At 47.9% G+C, this 19,349-nt stretch overlaps 1 protein-coding gene across 1 annotated transcript in view; it reads left to right on the top strand.

The window, feature by feature from the left end:
- Positions 1 to 17,257, top strand: part of CTSF (cathepsin F) — a 38,588-nt gene extending 21,331 nt beyond the window's left edge. The window contains exons 6-13 of the mRNA XM_038765360.1: positions 2,606 to 2,751; positions 5,601 to 5,697; positions 8,584 to 8,664; positions 10,152 to 10,271; positions 10,399 to 10,463; positions 12,817 to 12,907; positions 16,244 to 16,302; positions 16,571 to 17,257. Of these exons, the coding sequence (XP_038621288.1) occupies positions 2,606 to 2,751; positions 5,601 to 5,697; positions 8,584 to 8,664; positions 10,152 to 10,271; positions 10,399 to 10,463; positions 12,817 to 12,907; positions 16,244 to 16,302; positions 16,571 to 16,645 (734 nt within the window). The 3' untranslated portion in view covers positions 16,646 to 17,257. The remainder of the gene's footprint in view (positions 1 to 2,605; positions 2,752 to 5,600; positions 5,698 to 8,583; positions 8,665 to 10,151; positions 10,272 to 10,398; positions 10,464 to 12,816; positions 12,908 to 16,243; positions 16,303 to 16,570) is intronic.
- Positions 17,258 to 19,349: the final 2,092 nt, after the last annotated feature.

The raw sequence follows: 19,349 nt of genomic DNA on the forward strand, positions 1-19,349 counted from the left end.
CCTCTTTTCAGGTTCTCTTGTTTGGCCCTCCCATCAGCCCTCTTGTCAAGCCCTCTTATCAGGCCCCTTGTGAAGCCTCTGGTCAGGTTCTCTTGTCAGGCCCTCCCGTCAGCCCTCGTGTCAAGCCCTCTTTATCAGGCCCCTTGTGAAGCCTCTTGTCAGCCCTCTTGTCAGGCCCTCTCGTCAGCCCTCTTGTCAGCCCTCTTATCAGGCCCCATGTCAAGCCTCTTGTCAGCCCTCTTGTCAGGTTCTCTTGTCTGGCCCTCCCGTCAGCCCTCTTGTCAAGCCCTCTTATTAGGCCCCTTGTGAAGCCTCTTGTCAGGCCCTCCCGTCAGCCCTCCCATCATCTGCCCCCTTCTTCCTCTCCCCCCTTCAAAGCCTTATCGAGGGCACGCCTCCTCCAAGAAGCCTTCCCCGACTAAGCCCCTCCTTTCCTCTTCTCCTACTCCCTTCTGCGTCACCCTGACTTGCTCCCTTTATCCAGCCCCACAGCACTTATGTAGTTGTTCATTCAGTCGTCTTTATTGAGCGCTTACTGTGTGCAGAGCACTGGACTAAGCGCTCGGGAAGTACGTCGGCAACAGAGATGGTCCAGCAGCATGGCTCAGTGGAAAGAGCACAGGCTTTGGAGTCAGAGGTCATGGGTTCAAATCCCGGCTCTACCAGTTGTCAGCTGTGTGACTTTGGGCAAGTCACTTAACTTCTCTGTGCCTCAGTTACCTCATCTGAAAAATGGGGATGAAGACTGGGAGCCCCCCATGGGACAACCTGATCACCTTGTAACCTCCCCAGTGTTTAGAACAGTGCTTTGCACATAGTAAGTACTTAACAAATACCATTATTCTTCTTCTTATTATTATTATTGTCAGCTCTGTGACCTTGGGCAAGTCACTTCACTTCTCTGGGCCTCAGTGCTTTGCTTTGTACATAGTAAGTGCTTAATAAATGCCATTATTATTATTAGTAGTAGTAGTAGTAGTAGTACCCAACAACGGGCTCCCAGTCTAGAAGGGGGAGACAGACAATAAAACAAAACATGCAGACAGGTGTCAAAATCGTCAGAGCAAATAGAATTAAAGCACGCCATTAACAAAATAAATACAATAGTAAATATGTACAAGTAAAATAGAGTAATTAATCTGTACAAATATATATACAAGTGCTGTGGGGAGACAGTCTGTCATTTATTTATTCCTACTAATGTCTGTCTCCCCTTCTAGACTGTAAGTAATAATTATGGTATTTGTTAAGCGCTAACTATGTGCCAAGCACTGTTCTTAAAGTGCTTAGTACAATGCTTTGCACACAGTAAGCGCTCCATAAATACGACTGAATGAATGGAGTCGTGAACAGGGGATGTGTCTATGATATGGTTCTCATATAACACTCAGTACAGTTCATTCATTCAGTCATATTTATGGAGCGCTTACTGTTCATTCATTCATTCATTCAATCGTATTTATTAATAATAATAATAATAATGGCATTTATTAAGCACTTAGTATGTGCAAAGCACTGTTCTAAGCGCTGGGGAGGTTACAAGGTGATCAGGGTGTCCCACAGGGGGCTCCCAGTCTTCATCCCCATTTTCCAGATGAGGGAACTGAGGCCCAGAGAAGTGAAGTGACTTGCCCAAAGTCACCCAGCTGCCACTTGGCAGAGCCAGGATTTGAACCCATGACCTCTGAGACTCCAAAGTCCGGGCTCTTTCCACAGAGCCACACTGCTTCTGCTTACTGTGTGCAGAGCCCTGTACTAAGCGCTTGGGAAGCACAAGTTGGCAACATATAGAGACGGTCCCTACCCGACAGTGGGCTCGGAGTCGGGATTTGAACCCATGACCTCTGACTCCAAGCCCGGGCTCTTTCCACTGAGCCACGCTGCTCACTCTAAGTTCTGAGCAGGGATTCATCATCATCAATCGTTTCTATTGAGCGCTTACTATGTGCAGAGCACTGTACTAAGCGCTTGGGAAATACAAATTGGCAACATCTAGAGACAGTCCCTACCTAACAGTGGGCTCACAGTCTAAAAGGGGGAGACAGAGAACAAAACCAAACATACTAACAAAATAAAATAGAATAGATAGGTACAAGTAAAATAAATAAATAGATTAATAAATATGTACAAACATATATACATCTATACAGGTGCTGTGGGGAAGGGAAGGAGGTAAGATGGGGGGATGGAGAGGGGGACGAGGGGGAGAGGAGGGAAGGGGCTCAGTCTGGGAAGGCCTCCTGGGGGAGGTGAGCTCTCAGCAGGGCCTTGAAGGGAGGAAGAGAGCGAGCTTGGCGGAGGGGCAGAGGGATTGGGGGCATTCCAGGCCCGGGGGAGGACGTGGGCCGGGGGTCGATGGCGGGACGGGCGAGAATGAGGCCTAACGGTGAGGAGATTAGCGGCGGAGGAGCGGAGGGTGCGGGCTGGGCTGGAGAAGGACAGAAGGGAGGTGAGGTAGGAGGGGGCCAGGGGATGGACGGCCTGGAAGCCCAGGGTGAGGAGGTGAGCACACACCCAGGGAATGTGTGTGCTAGATTGTCCTCTCCCAAGCGTTTAGTACAGTGCTCCTGAAGTATGATCGACTGACTGGCTGGCTGTCTCTCAGAGGAGGAGTTTCGGAACTTGTACCTAAACCCGGTCCTGAGTCGTGTCCCTGGTCGCCCACTGCGTCCGGCCCCTCCTGCCGCCGGGCCCGCGCCCCCGGCTTGGGACTGGAGAGAGCACGGGGCTGTTACCAGCGTCAAAGACCAGGTGAGTGGGGTGGGATCAATCAATCAATCAATCAATCAATCGTACTTATTGAGCGCTTACTGTGTGCAGAGCACTGGACTAAGCGCTTGGGAAGTACAAGTTGGGGATTGGGGGCGGGAGGGGATCAGGGAGCAATGCATCCATCAATCAATCAATCGATCGTATTGATTGAGCGCTTACTGTGTGCCGAGCACTGGACTAAGCCCTTGGGAAGTACAAGTTGGCAACGTATAGAGACGGTTCCTACCCAACAGTGGGCTCACAGTCTAGAAGGGGGAGACAGAGAACAAAGCATATTAACAAAATAAAAGAAATAGAATAGATATGTACAAGTAAAATAAATAAATAGAGTAGTAAGTTGGCAACAGATAGAGACGGTCCCTACCCAACGACGGGCTCACAGTCTAGAAGGGGGACACAGACATTCAATCAATCGTATTTATTGAGCGCTTATTGTGTGCACAGCACTGTACTAAGCACTTGGGAAGTCCAAGTCGGCCACATAGAGAGACGGTCCCTACCCAACGACGGACTCATGGTCTAGAAGGGCCACACGTCCGCTGGGTGGCCTTCGGCAAGTCACTTCACTTCTCTGGGCCTCCGTTCCCTCATCTGTAAAATGGGGATTGAGAATGTTGGCCTCATGGGGGGCACTCATTCATTCATTCAATCGTATTTATTGAGCGCTTACTGTGTGCAGAACACTGGACTAAGCACTTGGAAAGTACAATTTGGTAACAGAGGCGGTCCCTACCCAACAACGGGCTCCCAGTCTAGAAGGGGGAGACAGACAACAAAACAAAACCAGTAGACAGGCGTCAATTAAGTTGTATCTACCCCAGCGCTTAGGACAGTGCTTGGCACATAGTAATTGCTTAACAAGTGCCATAATTATTCATTATAATCACTATTACGTATCAAGCGCTGAGGTCAGTACAAGGCAGTCATTCATTCAATCGTATTTATTGAGCACTTACTATGTGCAGAGCACTGTACTAAGTGCTTGGAAAGTACAATTCAGTAACAGATAGAGGCGGTCCTCACCCAACAACGGGCTCACAGTCTAGAAGGGGGAGACAGACAACAAAACAAAACCAGTAGACAGGCGTCAATTAAGTAGTATCTACACCAGCGCTTAAAACAGTGCTTGGCACATAGTAATGGCTTAACAAGTACCATAGTTATTCATTGTAATCACTATTACGTATCAAGCGCTGAGGTCAGTACAAGGCAATCATTCATTCAGTCATACTTATTGAGCACTTACTGTGTGCAGAGCACTGGACTAAGCGCTTGGAAAGTATAATTCGGTAACAGATAGAGGCGGTCCCCACCCAACAATGGGCTCCCAGTCTAGAAGGGGGAGACAGACAACAAAACAAAACAGACAGGCGTCAATTAAGTTGTATCTAACCCAGCGCTTAAAACAGTGCTTGGCACATAGTAATGGCTTAACAAGTACCATAATTACTCATTATAATCACTATTATGTATCAAGCGCTGAGGTCAGTACAAGGCAATCATTCATTCAATCGTATTTATTGAGTGCTTAGTATGTGCAGAGCACTGTACTAAGTGCTTGGGGAGTACAAGTCAGCAACAGATAGAGGCGGTCCCTATCTAACAACAGGCTCCTAGTCTAGAAGGGGGAGACAGACAACAAAACAAAACAAGTAGACAGGTGTCAATTAAGTTGTATTTACCCCAGCGCTTAGAACAGTGCTTGGCACATAGTAATGGCTTAACAAGTACCATAATTATTCATTATCATCACTATTACATATCAAGCGCTGAGGTCAGTACAAGGCAATCATTCATTCAATCGTATTTATTGAGCGCTTACTATGTGCAGAGCACTGGACTAAGAGCTTGGGGAGTACAAATTGGCAACATATAGAGACGGTCTCTACCCAACGACGGGCTCACAGTCTAGAATTATAGCTATAATCCACATTCATTCATTCAATTGTATTTATTGAGCGCTTACTGTGTGCAGAGCACTGGACTAAGTGCTTTGGAGGTACCAGTTGGCAACATATAGAGACGGTCCCTACCTGACAGCGGGCTCACAGTCTAGAAGGGGGAGACAGATAATAAAACAAAACATATTAACAAAATAGAATAAATATGTACAAGTAAAATAGAGTAATAAATATGTACAAACTGTACATATACATCAGACATGGGGAAGCAGCATGGCTCATTGGAAAGAACACGGGCTTTGAAGTCAGAGTTCATGGGTTCAAATCCCGGCTCCGCCAATTGTCAGCTGTGTGACTTTGGGCAAGTCACTTCACTTCTCTGTGCCTCAGTTACCTCATCTGTAAAATGGAGAATAAGATTGTGAGCCCCCCGTGGGACAACCTGATCACCTTGTAACCTCCCCAGCGCTTAGAACAGTACTTTGCACATAGTAAGCGCTTAATAAATGCCATTATTATTATTATTATTATTATTATCATCATGTACATCAGACTGGACACGGTCCCTGGGTGGAAAAATGATTTGGACTGGGGGGAGGGGAAGCAGGGGTCTTTGCTATTATTATTATTATTTATAATGGCATTTATTAAATGCTTACTCTGTGCAAAGCACTGTTCTAAGCGCTGGGGAGGTTACAGGGTGATCAGGTTGTGCCACGGGGGGCTCACAGTCTTCATCCCCGTTTTCCAGATGAGGGAACTGAGGCCCAGAGAAGTGAAGTGACTTGCCCAAAGTCACCCAGCTGACAATTGGCGGAGCTGGGATACGAACCCGTGAACTCTGACTTCAAAGCCCGGGCTCTTTCCACTGAGCCACGCTGGTATTACTATTCTCCCGCTTCCCCATTTTCCCATCTGTATTCCCAGGGCATGTGTGGATCGTGCTGGGCCTTCTCGGTCACGGGCAACGTGGAAGGCCAGTGGTTCCTGAAGCGGGGGACGCTGCTGTCTCTCTCCGAGCAGGGTAAGAGGTCACCTAGGGTCCCCCGGCCCCCAGGACTCCAACCCGTCACCCATCCAACGGCCAATGTCTCACACACGGAAGGTAGACTTGTGTTGTCTTCATTCATCCGTTCAATCGTATTTATTGAGCGCTGACTGTGTGCAGAGCACTGTACAAAGCGCTTGGGAAGTCCAAGTCGGCAACATCTAAAGACGGTCCCTACCCAACGTCGGGCTCACGGTCTAGAATGGGGAGATGGACAACAGAACAAAACATGGAGACGGGTCAAAATCGTCAGAAAATAAATAGGATTAAAGCTATAGGCACATCATTAACAAAATAAATAGTAAATATGTACAAGTAAAATGAATAGAGTAATAAATCTGTATTAATATATATATAGGTGCTGTGAGGAGGTAGGGCGGGGGACAAAATAAATAGAATAGTAAATATGTACAAGTAAAATGAATAGAGTAGTAAATCTGTACAAATATATCTACAGGTGCTGTGGGGAGGTAAGGCGGGGGACAAAATAAATAGAATAGTAAATATGTACAAGTAAAATAAATAGAGTAATAAATCTGTACAAAAATATATTCAGGTGCTTTCATTCATCCGTTCAATCGTATTTATTGAGCGCTGACTGTGTGCAGAGCACTGGACCAAGCGCTTGGGAAGTCCAAGTCGGCAACATCTAAAGACGGTCCCTACCCAGTGACGGGCTCACGGTCTGGAAGGGGGAGATGGACAACAGAACAAAACATGGAGACAGGGGTCAAAATCGTCAGAAAATAAATAGGATTAAAGCTATAGGCACATCATTAACAAAATAAATAGTAAATATGTACAAGTAAAATAAATAGAGTAATAAATCTGTACAGATATATATATATACAGGGGCTCTGGGGAGGTAGGGCAGAGGACAAAATAAATAGAAGAGTAAATACGTACAAGTAAAATGAATAGAGTAGTAAATCTGTACAAATATATCTACAGGTGCTGTGGGGAGGTAGGGCAGGGGACAAAATAAATAGAATAGTAAATATGTACACGTAAAATGAATAGAGTAATAAATCTGTACAAATATATCTACAGGTGCTTTGGGGAGGTAGGGTGGGGGACAAAATAAATAGAATAGTAAATATGTACAAGTAAAATAAATAGAGTAATAAATCTGTACAAAAATATATTCAGGTGCTTTCATTCATCCATTCAATCGTATTTATTGAGCGCTGACTGTGTGCAGAGCACTGTACTAAGCGCTTGGGAAGTACAAGTCGGCAACATATAGAGACGGTCCCTACCCAACGATGGGCTCACGGTCTAGAAGGGGGAGATGGACAACAGAAGAAAACATGGAGACAGGGGTCAAAATCGTCACAAAATAAATAGGATTAAAGCTATAGGCACATCATTAACAAAATAAATAGTAAATATGTACAAGTAAAATGAATAGAGTAATAAATCTGTATTAATATATATACAGGTGCTGTGAGGAGGTAGGGCAGGGGACAAAATAAATAGAATAGTAAATATGTACAAGTAAAATAAATAGAGTAATAAATCTGTACAAATATATCTACAGGTGCTGTGGGGAGGTAAGGCGGGGGACAAAATAAATAGAATAGTAAATATGTACAAGTAAAATAAATAGAGTAATAAATCTGTACAAAAATATATTCAGGTGCTTTCATTCATCCATTCAATCGTATTTATTGAGCGCTGACTGTGTGCAGAGCACTGTACTAAGCGCTTGGGAAGTACAAGTTGGCAACATATAGAGACGGTCCCTACCCAACAATGGGCTCACGGTCTAGAAAGGGGAGATGGACAACAGAACAAAACATGGAGACAGGGGTCAAAATCGTCAGAAAACAAATAGAATTAAAGCTATAGGCACATCATTAACAAAATAAATAGTAAATATGTACAAGTAAAATAAATAGAGTAATAAATCTGTACAGATATATATATATACAGGGGCTCTGGGGAGGTAGGGTGGGGGACAAAATAAATAGAATAGTAAATATGTACCAGTAAAATAGAGTAATAAATCTGTACAAATATATATATATATACAGGTGCTGTGGGGAGGTAGGGTGGGGGACAAAAAAATAGAATAGTAAATATGTACAAGTAAAATAAATAGAGTAGTAAATCCGTACAAATATATCTACAGGTGCTGTGGGGAGGTAGGGTGGGGGACAAAATAAATAGAATAGTAAATATGTACAAGTAAAGTAAATAGAGTAATAAATCTGTACAGATATATCTACAGGTGCTGTGGGGAGGTAGGGTGGGGGACAAAATAAATAGAATAGTAAATATGTACAAGTAAAATAGAGTAATAATCTGTACAAATATATATACAGGGGCTGTGGAGAGGTGGGGTGGGAAACAAAATTAATGGAATAGTAGATATGTACAAGTAAAATAAATAGAGTAATAAATCTGTACAGATATATCTACAGGTGTTGTGGGGAGGTAGGGTGGGGGACAAAATAAATAGAATAAAATATGTACAAGTAAAATAAATAGAGTAATAGTCTGTACAAATATATATACAGGGGCTGTGGAGAGGTGGGGTGGGGGACAAAATAAATGGAATAGTAAATATGTACGAGTAAAATAAATACAGTAATAAATCTGTACAGATCTATCTACAGGTGCTGTGGGGAGGTAGGGCGGGGGACAAAATAAATAGAAGAGTAAGTATGTACAAGTAAAATAAATAGAGTAATAAATCTATACAAATATATCTACAGGGGCTGTGGGGAGGGGAAGGAGGTAGGGCAGGGGGGTGGGGAGAAGGAGAGGAAAAAGGGGGCTCAATCTGGGAAGGCCTCCTGGAGGAGGTGTGGTCTTCCCCCTCACGCCTCCTGGGTTTTTCTCTTGCTCCTGTGGCAGAGCTGGTGGATTGTGACACGCTCGACAAGGCCTGTGGAGGTGGCCTGCCCGCCAACGCCTACACAGCTATCGAGACCCTCGGTAAGGAGAAAGAACGAGCGAGAGAGAGGTGCGGAGGGGCAGATGGGGGGAAAGAGAAGAAAGGATAATAATAATAATAATAATAATAATAATAATAGCATTTATTAAGCTCTTACTATGTGCAAAGCACTGTTCTAAGTGCTGGGGAGGTTACAAGGTGATCAGATTGTCCCACGGAGGGCTCCCAGTCTTCATCCCCATTTTACAGATGGGGTCACTGAGGCACAGAGAAGTTAAGTGACTTGCCCAAAGTCACCCAGCTGACAGTTGGGGATGGAGTCGACTTGTTTGGGGCCCCTTTTCCTCCCCCCGAATCTCCAACCCCGACCTTTTCCCTGACCCTGTAGCGAAAGCAGCGTGGCTCAGTGGGAAGAGCTCGGGCTTTGGAATCAGAGGTCATGGGTTCAAATCCCGGCTCCACCAATTGTCAGCTGTGGGGCTTTGGGCTGGTCGCTTCACTTTTCTGGGCCTCAGTTCCCTCCTCTGTGAAATGGGGATGAAGAGTGTGAGCCCCCCGTGGGATAACCTGATCATCTTGTAACCTCCCCAGTGCTTAGAACAGTGCTTTGCACATAGTGCTTAATAAGTGCCATCGTTATTATTTACTATTGAGTCACTTCACATCTCTGGGCCTCAGCTCCCTCCTCTGTAAAACGGGGATGAAGACTGTGAGCCCCCCATGGGACAACCTGATCACCTTGTAACCTCCCCAGCGCTTAGAACAGTGCTTTGCACATAGTGCTTAATAAGTGCCATCGTTATTATTTACTATTGAGTCACTTCACATCTCTGGGCCTCAGCTCCCTCCTCTGTAAAACGGGGATGAAGACTGTGAGCCCCCCATGGGACAACCTGATCACCTTGTAACCTCCCCAGCGCTTAGAACAGTGCTTCGCACATAGTAAGCACTTAATAAGTGCCATCATTATTATTAATTATTGAGTCACTTCAATCAATCAATCAGTCAATTGTATTTATTGAGCGCTTACTGTGTGCAGAGCACTGTACTAAGCGCTTGGGAAGTGCAATTTGGCAACATATAGAGACAGTCCCTACCCAACAGTGGGCTCACAGTCTAAAAGTTCTCTGGGCCTCATTTCCCTCACCTGTAAAACGGGGATGAAGACTGTGAGCCCCCCATGGGACAACCTGATCACCTTGTAACCTCCCCAGCGCTTAGAACAGTGCTTTGCACATAATAAGCGCTTAATAAGTGCCATCGTTATTATTTATTGTCGCTTCACTTCTCCGTGCCTCAGTGGCCTCATTGGTAAAATGGGGATGAAGACCGTGAGCCCCCCGTGGGACAACCTGATCACCTTGTATCCCTCCCTAGCGCTTAGAACAGGGCTTGGTATATAGTAAAGGCTTAACAAATACCATCATCATCAATCAGTCAATCATAGTTATTGAGCGCTTACTGCGTGCGGAGCACTGTACTAAGCGCTTGGGAAGGACAAGTTGGCAACATCATCATCATCATCCAGGGGGCCTGGAGACAGAGAGCGACTACAGCTACCAGGGCCACCGACAGCGTTGCGGCTTCTCTGCAGACAAGGCCACCGTCTACATCAACAGCTCGGTGGCCTTGAGCCGGGACGAGGAGGGTGAGCGAGTTGGGGGGCCGGGGGTTGGAATGGGTGACAACTGGGGAGGGGGAGGTCGGGCCCGAAATACCAACTGAACGGCCCCCGGGCCCGGACCACCCTTGCCTCCCGCCCCCCGACGCCTCAGAGCTCGCTGCCTGGCTGGCTGAGAACGGCCCCGTGTCCGTCGCCCTCAACGCCTTCGCCATGCAGGTGAGTCTCACTGCCACGATGCCCCCCACCCCGACCTCCGGCCCTCCATCCGCACCTCTCCCCACTCAATCAATCAATCAGTCGTATTTATTGAGCGCTTACTGTGTGCAGAGCACTGGACTGAGCGCTTGGGAAGTCCAAGTTGGCAACATCTAGAGACGGTCATCATCATCATCAATCGTATTTATTGAGCGCTTTCTGTGTGCAGAGCACTGGACTGAGCGCTTGGGAAGTCCAAGTTGGCAACATATAGAGACGGTCATCATCATCATCATCATCATCAATCGTATTTATTGAGCGCTTACTGTGTGCAGAGCACTGGACTAAGCGCTTGGGAAGTACAAATTGGCAACATATAGAGACAGTCCCTACCCAACAGCGGGCTCACAGTCTAAAAGGGAGAGACAGAGAACAAAACCAAACATACTAACAAAATAAAATAGAGTAGATATGTACAAGTAAAATAAATGGAGTAATAAATATGTACAAGCATAAATAAATGAATAGGTACAAACTCACGCGTGGCTCAGTGGGAAAGAGCCTGGGCTTTGGAGTCAGAGGTCATGGGTTCAAATCCCAGCTCCGCCCATTGTCAGCTGTGTTGCTTCACTTCTCTGGGCCTCAGTTCCCTCATGTGAGCCCACTGTTGGGGAGGGACTGTCTCTAGATGTTGCCAACTTGGACTTCCCAAGCGCTTAGTACAGTGCTCTGCTCACAGTAAGCGCTCAATAAATCATCATCATCAATCGTATTTATTGAGCGCTTACTGTGTGCAGAACACTGGACTAAGCGCTTGGGAAGGACAAGTTGGCAACATATGGAGACAGTCCCTACCCAACAGTGGGCTCACAGACTAAAAGGGGGAGACGGAGAACAAAACCAAACATACTAACAAAATAAAATAAATAGACTAGATATGTACAAGTAAAATAAATACAGTAATAAATATGTACAAACACAAATAAATAAATATGTACAAATTCACGCGTGGCTCAGTGGGAAAGAGCCTGGGCTTTGGAGTCAGAGGTCACGGGTTCAAATCCCAGCTCCGCCCATTGTCAGCTGTGTCGCTTCACTTCTCTGGGCCGAAGTTCCCTCATGTGAGCCCACTGTTGGGTAGGGACTGTCTCTATATGTTGCCAATGTGGACTTCCCAAGCGCTTAGTACAGTGCTGTGCACACAGTAAGCGCTCAATAAATCATCATCATCATCATCCATCGTATTTATTGAGCGCTTACTGTGTGCAGAGCACTGGACTAAGCGCTTGGGAAGTCCAAGTTGGCAACATATAGAGACGGTCCCTACCCAACAGTGGGCTCACAGACTAAAAGGGGGGAGACGGAGAACAAAACCAAACATACTAACAAAATAAAATAAATAGACTAGATATGTACAAGTAAAATAAATACAGTAATAAATATGTACAAACACAAATAAATAAATATGTACAAATTCACGCCTGGCTCAGTGGGAAAGAGCCTGGGCTTTGGAGTCAGAGGTCACGGGTTCAAATCCCAGCTCCGCCCATTGTCAGCTGTGTTGCTTCACTTCTCTGGGCCGAAGTTCCCTCATGTGAGCCCACTGTTGGGTAGGGACTGTCTCTATATGTTGCCAATGTGGACTTCCCAAGCGCTTAGTCCAGTGCTCTGCACACAGTAAGTGCTCAATAAATCATCATCATCATCATCAATCGTATTTATTGAGCTCTTACTGTGTGCAGAGCACTGGACTAAGCGCTTGGGAAGTACAAGTTGGCAACATATAGAGACGGTCCCTACCCAACAGTGGGCTCACAGTCTAAAAGGGGGAGACGGAGAACAAAACCAAGCATACTAACAAAATAAAATAGACTAGATATGTACAAGTAAAATAAATACAGTAATAATTATGTACAAACACAAATAAATAAATATGTACAAATTCACGCGTGGCTCAGTGGGAAAGAGCCTGGGCTTTGGAGTCAGAGGTCATGGGTTCAAATCCCAGCTCCGCCCATTGTCAGGTGTGTCCCTTCACTTCTCTGGGCCTCAGTTCCCTCATGTGAGCCCACTGTTGGGTAGGGACTGTCTCTATATGTTGCCAATGTGGACTTCCCAAGCGCTTAGTACAGTGCTCAATAAATACGATTGATTGATTGATTGATTGATTGATCTGGAAAATGGGGATGAAGACTGTGAGCCCCCCGTGGGACAACCCGATCACCTTGTCACCTCCCCAGCGCTTAGAACAGTGCTTTGCACATAGTAAGCGCTTAATAAATGCCATTATTATTATTATTATTATTATTATTGGCCTCGAGGGCTCGGGTGGAGAGGGAAGGGCCACCCCTTGACGTCCCCTCCTTCCTTCCAGTTCTACCGTGGCGGGGTCTCCCACCCTTTCCGGCCGCTGTGCACCTCCTGGCTCATCGACCACGCGGTGCTCCTCGTGGGCTACGGCTACCGTGAGTCCCGACCCGGCCCGCACCGGGGGGGGTGGGTGGGTGGACGTGGTTAGACAGGGAATGGCCGGACCGGGGGCTTCTTGTTTGGTCGAGGGTGGTGGACTGTGAGCCCGCTGTTGGGTAGGGACCGTCTCTAGATGTTGCCAACTTGGACTTCCCAAGCGCTTAGTCCAGTGCTCTGCACACAGTAAGCGCTCAATAAATACGATTGAATGAATGAACGCTGTTGGGTAGGGACCGTCTCTATATGTTGCCAACTTGGACTTCCCAAGCGCTCTACTGAGAGCTCACCTCTTCCAGGAGGCCTTCCCAGACTGAGCCCCCTCCTCCCCCCTCCACCCTCCCCATCTTACCTCCTTCCCTTCCCCACATCACCTGTATATATGTATATATGTTTGTACAGATTTATTACTCTATTTATTTATTTTATTTGGACATATTTACTATTCTATTTATTTTATTTTGTTAGTATGTTTGGTTTTGTTCTCTGTCTCCCCCTTTTAGACTGTGAGCCCACTGTTGGGTAGGGACTGTCTCTAGATGTTGCCAACTTGGACTTCCCAAGCGCTTAGTCCAGTGCTCTGCACACAGTAAGCGCTCAATAAATGCGATTGACTGACTGACTTATTTATTTATTTATTTTATTTGGACATATTAACTATTTATTTTATTTTGTGAATATGTTTTGTCTCGTTGTCCATCTCCCCCTTCTAGACTGTGAGCCCGCTGTTGGGTAGGGACCGTCTCTCTATGTTGCCAACTTGGACTTCCCAAGCGCTTAGTCCAGTGCTCTGCACACAGTAAGCGCTCAGTAAATACGATTGAATGAATGAAAGTTGTTGGGTAGGGACCGTCTCTATATGTTGCCAACTTGGACTTCCAAAGCGCTCTACTGAGAGCTCACCTCTTCCAGGAGGCCTTCCCAGACTGAGTCCCCTCCTCCCACTCCCCCTCCCCCCCAGCCTTACCTCCTTCCCCTCCCCACAGCACCTGTATAGATGTATATATGTTTGTATGGATTTATTACTCTATTCATTTATTATTTCATTTGGACATATTTATTCTATTTATTTTATTTTGTGAATATGTTTTGTTTTGTCGTCTGTCTCCGCCTTCTAGACTGTGAGCCCGCTGTTGGGTAGGGACTGTCTCTAAATGTTGCCAGCTTGGACTTCCCAAGGGCTTAGTCCAGTGCTCTGCACACAGTAAGCGCTCAATCAATACGATTGAATGAATGAATGAATGAATGAGTGAATGGTGGCTGGGGGCGTCTAACCAGTCACCAGGATAGAGCCCCACCCCTCATCCCTCTACCTTACTAGATTCTCTTTCCTCCCTTCCCCACAACTAGGCTCTTTTTCCTCTCCTCCCCCTGCCCACCTCACTAGACCCTCTTTCCTCCCCTCCTATTCATTCATTCACTCAGTCGTATTTATTGAGCGCTTACTGTGTGCAGAGCACTGTACTAAGTGCTTGGGAAGTACAAGTCGGCAACCTATAGAGACGGTCCCTACCCAACAGCGGGCTCCCTGTCTAGACAGACAACGAAACAGAACGTGTAGACAGGTGTCAGAACCGTCACTATAAATGGAATTAAAGCTACATGCACATCAGAGCCGGGTTCGAATCCCAGCTCTGCCACTTATCAGCTGTGTGACCTTGGCCAGGTCACTTCACTTCTCTGAGCCTCAGTTCCCCCATCCGCAAAATGGGGATTAAGAATGTGAGCCCCCGGTGGGGCAACCCGATCACCTTGTATCCCCCCAGCGCTTAGAACAGTGCTTTGCACATAGTAAGCGCTTAACAAATACTATTATTATTAATAATAAAATAGAGTAGTAAATATGTACAAGTAAAATAGAGTAACAAGTCTATACAAGTGCTGTGGGGAGGGGAAGGAGGCAGGGCAGAGGGGGCGGCGATGGGGAGGAGGAGAGAAAAAGGGGGCTCAGCAACCAGGCGGGATTTACTTAAGCGCTTAATAAATACCATCATTATTTTTTGACCTGTGGGGTGGCGTCTACCTCCCACCCACAAGCACTTCCCACTCCATTCATGGACTCCTAAACTCACTCCCTTCCCCCCGCCTCCTCACTAGGCTCTCTTTCTCCCTCCCCTCGACTAGACTCTCTTTCCTCCCCTCATTCATTCATTCAATCGTATTTATTGAGCGCTTACTGTATGCAGAGCACTGTACTGAGCGCTTGGAAAGTACAATTCAGCAAAAAAGAGAGGCAATCCCTGCCCACCCTCCTCTTGCCCACCTCACTAGACTCGCTTTCCTCCCCTCCCACACCCCCCTTACTAGGTCCTCTTTCCTCCCCTCCCTGTCCACCTTACTTAGTAGGGTCTCTTTGCCCCCGCTGGCCCTGCTCAGTAGGTTGTGCGTGTGTGTGTGTTGCTGTGTCTGTCTGTCAATCAATCAATCAGTCAATCGTATTTATTGAGCGCTTACTGTGTGCACAGCACTGGGCTAAGCGCTTGGGAAGTTCAAGTTGGCAACTATATATAGAGATGGTCCCTACCCAACAGTGGGCTCAATCAATCAATCAATCGTATTTATTGAGCGCTTACTGTGTGCAGAGCACTGGACTAAGCTCTTGGGAAGTACAAGTTGGCAACATATAGAGATGGTCCCTACCCAACAGTGGGCTCAATCAATCAATCAATCAATCAATCGTATTTATTGAGCGCTTACTGTGTGCAGAGCACTGGACTAAGCACTTGGGAAGTACAAGTTGGCAACATATAGAGACAGTCCCTACCCAACAGTGGGCTCACAGTCTAAAAGGGGGAGACAGAGAACAAAACCAAACATACTAACAAAATAAAAGAAATAGAATAGATATGTACAAGTAAAATAAATAAATAGAGTAGTAAATATGTACAAACATGTATACATATATACAGGTGCTGTGGGGAAGGGAAGGAGGTAAGATGGGGGGATGGAGAGGGGGATGAGGGGAAGAGGAAGGAAGGGGCTCAGTCTGGGAAGGCCTCCTGGAGGAGGTGAGCGCTCAGTAGGGCCTAGAAGGGAGGAAGAGAGCTAGCTTGGCGGATGGGCAGAGGGATTGGGGGCATTCCAGGCCCGGGGGATGATGTGGGCCGGGGGTCAACGGCAGGACAGGTGAGAACGAGGCCTAATGGTGAGGAGATTAGCTGTGGCAGAGGAGCGGAGGGTGTGGGCTGGGCCGGAGAAGGACAGAAGGGAGGTGAGGTAGGAGGGGGCGAGGGGATGGATGGATGGACAGCCTTGAAGCCCAGGGTGAGGAGTTTCTGCCTGATGCGTAGGTTGATTGGTAGCCACTGGAGATTTTTGACTGTCCTTCCCACCAGGCTCTGGCATCCCCTTCTGGGCCATCAAGAACAGCTGGGGCACTGACTGGGGAGAGAAGGTGAGTGCTAATCCACTTCTGCCCCTGTCACTCCTCTCCCAGTCCATCCCCGTGCAGCCCCTCTGTCCTGTTCCCCCAGTCACCCCCCATTCCGGTCCATCCCCCTGCAGCCTCTGCAGGTCACTGGTCACTCCTGTCCCTGTCCATCCCCCTGCAGCCTCTCCGTCCGACTCCCCCAGTCACTCCCAGTCCGGCCCGGCCCCGGGCAGCCTGTCCGGGCGGCCGCCCCGGGTACCGGTCACTCCCATCCCAATCCATCCCACTGCAGGGCTACTACTACCTGTACCGAGGGGCCCGAGCCTGCGGCGTTAGTGTCATGGCCAGCTCCGCTGTGGTGGACTAGAGGCCCGTCTAGCCCACCGCCATCATCACCTCCTACCAAGGACGGTCCTCGCCTCTCCGCCCCGCCCGGCCTCACTCACCGAAGCCCCACCACTTGGCCCTCGATTAAGTAGCAGACCCTCACCTTACCAGTGTGATCCCACCCCTTCTAGAGCTAGTGGGGATTGCAGCGAGCGTTTAGTACAGTGCTCCACACACAGTGTGCGCTCAATAAATTCCTTGATTGATGGGGGCGGGGGGGACCAGCCCCAGTTCTGGAGGGAAGGGAGCGAGGTCGGAGAAGAAAGCCGGAGGAGATGAGGACAACTGGATCACTGGAAGGACAGCAGACAGGTGGAAATTGCATGCGGGGAGGGAAGGGGAAAGCCGCCCGCTTTGAGCGCACAGGCTGGGGACAGGATCTCTGTTTTCTGGGGAGGAGAAGGGGTCGCCCCCATCCTAAACTCTGTCTTCCTCTTAGAAGTAACTTTTTCTTTTTCCTGCGATAGACTGTAGGCTCCTTGAGGGCAGAGAACGGTGGCTTTTACCGCTTGTTCCCTGCCAAGTGCTTGGCAGAGCCCTCCGCATCCCTGAGCACCTTCCAGGCACTCAATAAAGGCTGTTGTTGAATGAGTTCCCCTGTGGTGTGGTGGTAATAATGATAATAATAATAATAATGGCATTTATTAAGCGCTTACTATGTGCAGAGCACTGTTCTAAGCACGGGGGAGGTTTGAAGCAGCGTGGCTCTGTGGAAAGAGCCCGGGCTTGGGAGTCAGAGGTCGTGGGTTCAAATCCCAACTCCGCCGCTTGCCAGCTGCGTGACTTTGGGCAAGTCGCTTCACTTCTCTGGGCCTCAGTGACCTCATCTGGAAAATGGGGATTAATTACGACATTTATTAAGCGCTATGTGCAAAGCACTGTTCTAAGCGCTGGGGAGGATACAAGGTGATCAGGTTGTCCCTCAGGGGGCTCCCAGTCTTAATCCCCATTTTACAGATGAGGTAACTGAGGCACAGAGACATTAAGTGACTTGCCCAAAGTCACACAGCTGACAGTTGGCAGAGCCGGGATTTGAACCCACGACCTCTGACTCCAAAGCCCGGGCTCTTTCCACTGAGCCACGCTGCTTCTCTAAGATTAAGATTGTGAGCCGTACATGGGACAACCTGATCATCGTATATCCTCCCCAGCATTTAGAACAGTGCGTTGCACCCAGTGAGCGCTTAACAAATGCCAAAATTATTATTATTACAAGGTGATGAGGATATCCCACGTAGGGCTCCCAGTCTCCATCCCCGTTTTCCAGATGAGGTCACTGAGGCCCAGAGAAGTGAAGTGACTTGTCCACAGCTGTCACCCAGCTGACAATCAATCAATCAATCAATCAATCGTATTTATTGAGCGCTTACTGTGTGCAGAGCACTGGACTAAGCGCTTGGGAAGTACAAATTGGCAACGTATAGAGACGGTCCCTACCCAACAGTGGGCTCACAGTCTAAAAGGGGGAGACAGAGAACAAAACCAAACATACTAACAAAATAAAATAAATAGAATAGATATGTACAAGTAAAATAAATAAATAAATAAATAGAGTAATAAATATGTACACACATATATACAGGTGATGTGGGGAAGGGAAGGAGGTAAGATGGGGGGATGGAGAGGGGAGCGAGGGGGAGAGGAAGGAAGGGGCTGAGTGTGGGAAGGCCTCCTGGAGGAGGTGAGCTCTCAGTAGGGCCTTCAAGGGAGGAAGAGAGCGAGCTTGGCGGAGGGGCAGAGGAAGGCCATTCCAGGCCCGGGGGATGACGTGGGCCGGGGGTCGATGGCGGGACAGGCCAGAACGAGGCCTAACGGTGAGGAGATTAGCGGTGGAGGAGCGGAGGGTCCAGGCGGGGCTGGAGAAGGACAGAAGGGAGGTGAGGTAGGAGGGGGCGAGGGGATGGATGGATGGATGGACAGCCTGGAAGCCCAGGGTGAGGAGTTTCTGCCTGAGGCGCAGATGGATTGGTAGCCACTGGAGATTTTTGAGGAGGGGAGTGATATGCCCAGAGCGTTTCTGGACAAAGATAATACGAAGATCCGCAGTTAATGCATTTTTTTTTAACCAGGGTGGGAGGAAAAGATGTCCCACCAGAAATGTGACTGCTGTTAACCGCTAGGAAAACTAGGATCCAGGCATATGGGAACAGGCCTGCCCCGCCACCCCTAGCTAGCCCCCACCCGCTGACTGCTGCCAGCCCGGGAGCCGGAGGAGAGGAAAGTTGAGACCGCAGTGCTGACTCAGTGGGGCTGAAGGCCAGGACGGCGGGTGATCCGCGGTCACGAGGCAGGGACGTGTGTCTAGTGTCGCCAGACTTGCTGACCGCCTCTCCCCCCGCGTGACTCTCTCTGTCTCTGTCACCCTCACCCACATCCATACACCCCTCACGCTCCCCCCCCCTCCACTCCAATTCCGTCTCCTGGCATGAAGACGGAATTGGACCGTGAGCCCGCTGTTGGGTAGGTCTCTAGATGTTGCCAACTTGGACTTCCCAAGCGCTTAGTCCAGTGCTCTGCACACGGTAAGCGCTCAATAAATACGATTGAATGAATGAATGAAAGAAATTCTACCTTCCCTGGGCCAGGGAGGGGACAGGCAGCTCATGCTGTGGCTCATAAAGACTTGGAGGCAGGACTAAGTGGCTGGGGCCACTTTATTAATAATAATGATAATAGTCATTATT

Source organism: Tachyglossus aculeatus, chromosome 22 (assembly GCF_015852505.1).
Source record: "Tachyglossus aculeatus isolate mTacAcu1 chromosome 22, mTacAcu1.pri, whole genome shotgun sequence".
Taxonomy (NCBI): Eukaryota; Metazoa; Chordata; class Mammalia; order Monotremata; family Tachyglossidae; genus Tachyglossus; species Tachyglossus aculeatus.